This window comes from Antedon mediterranea, chromosome 8 (assembly GCF_964355755.1).
Source record: "Antedon mediterranea chromosome 8, ecAntMedi1.1, whole genome shotgun sequence".
NCBI lineage: Eukaryota > Metazoa > Echinodermata > Crinoidea > Comatulida > Antedonidae > Antedon > Antedon mediterranea.
In genome coordinates, this window is record NC_092677.1 from 14,261,805 (window position 1) to 14,269,232 (window position 7,428).

At 33.8% G+C, this 7,428-nt stretch overlaps 1 protein-coding gene across 1 annotated transcript; it reads left to right on the forward strand.

The window, feature by feature from the left end:
* Window positions 1-340: 340 nt before the first annotated feature.
* LOC140056874 (uncharacterized) lies at window positions 341-7,007 on the forward strand. The gene is made up of 14 exons (XM_072102385.1): window positions 341-500; window positions 1,590-1,736; window positions 2,123-2,359; window positions 2,578-2,690; window positions 3,093-3,184; window positions 3,458-3,487; window positions 3,659-3,754; window positions 3,900-4,016; window positions 4,117-4,212; window positions 4,405-4,494; window positions 4,720-4,830; window positions 5,279-5,302; window positions 5,606-5,629; window positions 5,942-7,007. The coding sequence occupies exons 1-14, from the start codon at window positions 369-371 to the stop codon at window positions 6,040-6,042; spliced, it is 1,410 nt and encodes a 469-aa protein (XP_071958486.1). The 5' UTR covers window positions 341-368; the 3' UTR covers window positions 6,043-7,007.
* Window positions 7,008-7,428: the final 421 nt, after the last annotated feature.

Genomic DNA, 7,428 nt, shown 5'->3' on the forward strand with positions numbered 1-7,428 from the left:
AATTTTATTTTCAGAACCACAGTTCTCAGAAGAAAAGAAAAGGGGTTAACGGCAACTATACACTTTACTCCAATTACATTATAAGGGGTAAAGCTAATTGAGTAAACTACCGTGACAAATTATGACCACCCTATTTACACAAAAAAAACACAAGATATAAAAGAAATCGCAGAACTATAAAAATCCGTGGGAATTTAAAGTACCGATATGACGTCAGAGTAAAACGTCACACTGTTAAAGGTTCTTCAAAACGGGCAGACCAATCATAACTTATCTTAGCTGTTGACTTCGACATAAAAGAAACATCATTATACCTACCTGCATCATAACACAAGTTTTCATCTTGAAGCTAATATTAATAACGCAACATGCTAGGATTACATTTTCAAGTTTTATTTATTTGCGCTTTAAGTGTTTTTGCAGAAGAAGACATTTTAGAGAAAAATATAGCAAAAAGAAATGAAGATATACGGACAATGCTAAATGATAATGTCGAATTTGTAAGTTATTTCAAATATTATTTTATTAGTTGATCACAGTTTATACGTTCAATGATGGTGCTTATTTCTTTTTTCATTTTAGAGTCTTGTACTGGCTATACTATACTATACTACTGTATATAGATTTATTTTTTACAAAAAAAGCGTCTTGTCTTAGAGTCTTGTACTGGTTTAAATAAAGACAGTTAAGAAGTAACTGATTCAAAACGCTGAGGCTTTATTGTCACTACATATACTACTTTATTAGTGGACTTCATTATCTAAAATATGCAAAAATGGGTGTGCTAAAAGAATTCTTGACTCCTAATGCCAACATAAAGTCATGATACTCTGAAACTTCCTGTAGCCTTACCGCTTGTAATGTTTCATCGCATGGCCTTTGTCATTGATTTGCAATTGTCTAAAGAGTGTGGAATTAGGATAGAGTAAATTTGCAAGTTTACTCTTCCTGGTGGAATACAGTACAAAGGTATCCTTGCTTTGAATTTAGGGACAGTCTTTACGCTAAATTATAGAGGAAACTGAATCTGTTTTTCATACAAAATATAGTGAGTGAGAGCAGATCTACTTTTTAGATACTAATCATTATACAGTAATCCAATTAGGTAATACTTAATGCGTAGTTTAATTAACCTAATTTAAAATTGACCTGATAGATATATATCATTGATAATGCCATGTGACCATATTTGGTTATTGGTTAAATAAATAGAAATCATCGTTACTATTTTACTGAATGTTTACCGGTTATAATACGAGTAGTGAAGAAATGCTATTAGTTGAAAAGTGTCTTTAAGATGGCACTTACTTAAATTCACTATATCTAAATACAGAAGTTAGTTTAATTAGGCAAATGCCGTTTTTAGCTGGGAGGAGTGATTACAATATCGCCTTTTCCTTGTTTTGACTGACTTAAATACTGCTTTTATGGAAAATCAAAGCAATTAGAACAAGTAGAGGCATATTCTATTTTCTTACATGAACTATACAGTTTGCACGGACTTCAAAATCTATAATTTATCTATCATTGTGTTTGTTTACCAATAGGATTCCTATCATTTTATATCAATCATTTTATGTTTGTTTAAGGGTGACGTTGGAGGTGATGTAGTTAAGCGACGACGATCATCAAAGAAACGAAGAGGTCTATCTAGTAAAACACAACAGGCTTTGCTGAATATTCATAATAAATACAGGGCTATGGCTGATGGTCCTGCCTCAGATATGGAAGAAATGGTAATAATATGAGTCTTTCCGACAACAATAAAGAACAGTAATAGTTAAAAAACACAGCATTCCTAACAAACCTCATGACATCTTACAAATCGTAATAACTTTTCTTGTTAATTAGCCTAGAGACATTTATATATGAGTAATCGTTATTTCCAAACATTTTAAATGTTAAAATACAATAGGTATAGTGGAAAAGGATATCACACAACAAGTTGTGTTTTAAACATTGGACCTACACAACAAAGTATATAATACTGAATAAAAAAACATTTTTTTAAGAATACCATTTGAGGATAACATTACATACCGTACTCTGTATGTAAAAATCTAGAGCATCAAATTAATATAAATCGTAGTAAATAAGATGGTATTTGTAATGCATATTACAGGTATGGGACAATTCATTAGCTGAGATGGCTCAAAAGTGGGCAGATAATTGTGTATGGGAGCATGGTAACCCACCGAATACTTCACCATACTCAACAGTTGGTCAGAATTTGGCATTTGGAACTAAAAAGATTAAAGCCGAATTATTGGCAAGTTGGTGGGTTAGGTGGGAGAAGCCTCATTGGAATCTGGCTGATAACACGTGTGCAAAGGGAAAAGTTTGTGGACATTACACACAGGTACGATACCCATTTAGGCCTACGATACTGAATTATTTATATTGTTTATTTTGCAAATAATTATTGTGGGCCCCTGCATTAAAGGGACATCTTTAGAAACAAAGTTTCTCTCATAGAACTATAGCCATAGTGGCTAAAACATTGTGTCCTCTGAATAGATTCAAGGAAAAACATGTATATGTAATGGATAGAAACAATACAGACTACTTGTTTTACAGCTAGCATGGGCCCAGAGCAAGTACGTTGGGTGTGGTGTTAATGTATGCAAGAAACTTGAAAACTCAGGAAAGAAGCAGGATGCTAAATATTTAGTTTGCAACTATGGACCAACGTAAGGATAATCTAATCCCCTCTAATTCCACCACTGTTTTTACATAATATTGAAGAATACAGAGCTGTAGGTTAGTGGTTTAGATGCTCGGCTACTGGTACGATATTAAATTATTGGGAGGCCGCCTTTATATTATTAGCCACAAGCCTTAACGGCTATGTGGCCTCTCCAGGAGACTTGTCTCCAAACTGTCTTAACAAAAATACAGGGAGTGTTGAAATTAGAGTTGTTTAACCAGGAAACCCATTGGAAACCGTGCGGGCTTATAAGAGTCTACGTAAGTAGAGATAACAAGAACCGACGATTACGAATGTGCATGCGAACGCAATACATTATGACACAAATAGTAGTATAGGTTTGAAGGGCCCGCCATAACAAGTTATCTATTCTTATTAATTTCAGTGGAAACATACGAGGCATGCGTCCTTATAAGATCGGTGATCAGTGCTCAGAGTGTGCATCGGGCAAGGGAACGTGTCGCAATGGATTATGCAGTAAGTTTTAATGCAGTCAACCAAAAAAAAAGAGAAACAGGTCGGCGAGGACCGAGATTGTTCATCACGGGATACAACATGATCCACTTAAATAACCGAACTTAGAGTATGGTCATAATACTATAGCCTAGGCCTACTACTATTCTATACATAATTTTAACATATATTTTAGTATAATATCAGTCGAATATAAACTTATGAAGGTTTGAATTTAAAGTTCGGTTTTCTCTAGTAGTGTATTTACAATTACTACTTTGTATTTCTCATTTTCAGGTACATGTGATCTTTCACAAAATGACTGTGGTAAGTAACAATCATATTAGCCTATTTAAAAGAGAAAACAATTGCCGAGTATAAAATATAAATAAGGATAGAATCAGCAAGAAAGACTACACACCAAGATATAGTTATCAATAAGACGTGGTCAATCTAGTTTAGTTCTTCATTACTCTAGTTTGTGTTTCTATTCTTTAGAGTGTGCCATCAAGAAGTGCGAGAATGGAGGTAGCTTTAACAGACGTGATTGTTCCTGCACTTGCCAAAACGGCTTCATGGGGGCTACATGCTCAGGTACATGTATGATATTTAAAACGAAAAAAAAAATCTTAATGACTTTTTTTTTGGCGTTGTGTTATATGAAATACTGAAAAATATTCCAAGGTCCTATAATTAGGCTACTCCAGTTAACTAAAATAAACACATTTTGTTTTTATAGATACTTGCGGAAACTTTGACGACAGATGTGCTAACGGATGGCCACAGCAGTGGTGTTTCAAGAAAGATGACAATGTGAATGTAGAATCGTTATGCCCCGCCCTTTGTGGGCTATGCCGTAAGTACAATAGGATATTCGTTTTTTCATTAGCTTACACATTCAATGTAGGCCTAAGTTAAACTTTTTTACATAACGTTTACGCTTTTCTATTAAACAGAATGTGAAAACACTCCTTGTGAGAACGGCGGTGTAAGAGACCCAAAGACTTGCAAATGTAAATGCAAAGCAGACTGGACTGGTGAAACTTGCTCAGGTATGAATAATGTAAGCACTTAGGTTTGGTGATGAATGGAAATAGTTATAGTCGAAACAATGGCCTACCATCCAATCTAACTTCCGATACAAAAAACAAACCTGATCTAACTAGACAAGACGAAGGAATGCACATCTCTGCCTACTTTGATTTACAGTACTTTTACTACAGTACCTCTATTTCTTATTTTAGAATGCAATTTGGATTGTGGTAAGGGGTCTGTAAACAGGAAGACGTGTCAATGTGAATGTCCAGGCGGATCGTTTGGACCAGACTGTAATGGTAAGTAAAATGGGCCCGTCTAGAAACTCGGTAGAGGTTGAACAGGCCTTGCATAACCTAATAGACCTTCATTTACAATAAAAATAGAAAAGATAGTATTGGCAGACATTTACACAAGGGTGTATTAATTGTGCAACTATTTAAATTCTATATAAATTTATTGCTGCTTCTGTGAACGGTCAGATCATGATTGTTAATATTTATTGTATACTTTCTTTTGCTCAGGAGTGTGTGAAAATAAAGACTCGACTTGCTGGACTGGCTGGTTCCCGGACTGGTGTAATGACGAATACCCGTATGTACCTGAAAACTGTCCAGCAATGTGTTCATTGTGCGGTAAGAAAATGATAATTTAAATACATGTGCAATCAAAGGAGGATTCAAATGATCAACAAAACATCTACCAAACAAGCAACTAACTAAAATAGAAACACAACAAACAATGTAACAAACGTTAAATCATTGAAGATAATTCCACAGGCAACCAACAATTAGCTGCTACTATAAACCAACAGAATACGAACAAATTAATAATTGTTTCACGATTATTTTTTCGCCAATACGCATCCAAAAGCGAGAAACTCGCAAATGTTAAGACGTATAAAATAGGATGCTACAATGCTTATACACCAAGTCTCATTTTAGGCTTTTTAAAAAGAGTGGAGAGTTATGCCTGGAACATTGAACTCTGGATTGGATGACAAGAACATTAACCACAGTTCCACTTCAATGTTCTGAGACGATTGTCTAGTTTATAATAACCTATTTTTCCTTTCTTTCGCAGATATTTCTAAACAACAGAAAACAAGTAAGTACTTGATATGTGGGTAGTGTATGTGTAGTATGCAATACTGTTCTGGTGCAAAATGTCTTAAATGCAAACAAGGGCCTACCTAGCTCATTTAAACCTTGTAATACTTTCCTATCTAATAAACTTGTCTTTGCTGTCGACCACTAAATAATACTAAACACACTGAGGCCTAACTCTGCTATAACACAAATCCCGTGTCCTAAGCAGGAAATTTAATCACGTCGTGATGAAACTGTATTGCACAAGTACCGTAACAGTTTATACCGTAACTAACATGATTGATTACTACCTTTTTTACAGAAATTTCAAAATTATCAAAAAATAGTAAGTACTGTATTGTATTATCTAACTTTAATAAAGCAGGATTAAAACACGAACATAGACCATGTAACCAATTACATTTACAGTTATTGTAGGCCCTTACCTTTGAAAATTGAAGATACTGTAGATATAAACACAAAAAACATTGTAGAAGAAAAAAAGATGGAATAGGCTAGTTACATCCGTTTAAAAAAAAGGAAATAAAATGAAGTTACGCTATACAAATGTACTTATCATATTATGATTACTAAATAATACAATTACTAAATATTGTTATGCTTTTACGTTGAGTCACACAATTTCTTCTCTGCATAGAATGCAAGGACAGCGATGTATGCATGTTCTTCGGCAACAGTTACTGCAGCATTTCAGACTACGCCTTCAACAAGTGTCCAAAGACGTGCAAAAAGTGCTGAGAATGTCAAATTGTTCTCAGGCTGAATGTTAAAAATGTAGAGTTACCGTACTAGTTTTAAAAACACCGAAATACGGAAAACAGATCCCATACATGTTTCCGTAAGGATTTGTGGAATGTGTAGTTAGTAGGCCTACCAATGTGTATAGTTTTCAAATAAATTTAATAAAGTGGAGCAAAACGTCGATGGTTATGTTATTGATCAAAACCACAAAGAACTGATTTCCTTTCCAAATATAATTGTATAAGCGTACAGAAAATGTTTATCAAAAGATTAACACAAAAGTCCTATGGTAATTATTTGGTTTTTAAAAGTTACAATTAGGCCTATAATTGTTATTCCCTGATTATTCTAGACTATAACAAAAGTGTAATATGTACCAAAATATGGTAGTGGTATGACATTGTGTACATATATGGGCAAATAACATTTTTTTGTTTTATAGTGTAGGCGGAGCTTTAGAACATTCTATAATTTATAATGTGTAGGCCTATAAATCTGTATTTTAGCTATATTTAGTCTGTTTATGTTTGTATAGGCCTGCTATATATTTGTATATATAGAATAAATTTCAGAGAAGATGGTCCAATTTTAAATAGTGTAACGTACTAGTGCATTTTCAAGGAAGAGTAGGCCTACGGTACAATATCACACTTTGATAATTATATAGGCTTACTGTAGTTTTTCCTAATCCGGTATTAAACCTTTGTACTTCTATTTACGGGTTGAATAAAGTAACCGACTTAGATTGTTGTAATTAGTACGATATCATATAAGAAGGAACTAACAGATCATTATCGCCTCATCTTCGTATGATGTCATAATTAAGCTCTTTAAAAATTGTTTTCGTTTATATTTGTGCAAGATTTTCACAAGTGACGGTGCTTATGGGGTAATTTATTCACTGATGTGTACATCGTATGTCTTTATGGTGATAACCCATTAAAATATGTTTGTTTATTGTACTTAATAAGTTTTGTGATGTCTGAATAACTGTAATTATAGAGAGAAAAAGCTACTAGATTTTAAATATTGACCTATAATTAGTACAATGTGACGCAAAAGGTATATAAAAAAAGTCAGGTTAGTCTGTTGACTGTTTAAGGGTTTACAATGAACATGGAACATAATTGACAGGCTTTAATTACCCACTAACGATCGTAGAACTCGACGAAATGACTACAAAATCGATGAATACAGACAAATTAATGAGGACCAAGTTCTATGCAACAGACACATTTATAAAAATAGACACATACTCACTAAGAGAGTTATTACAATATGGAATCAATATCACATATTACTCGACAACCCTAAATGATGAAAACACTCTCAAAACATGATAATCGGTCGTGTAAGACGCGCGATAAGTTGATAATCGTCTGC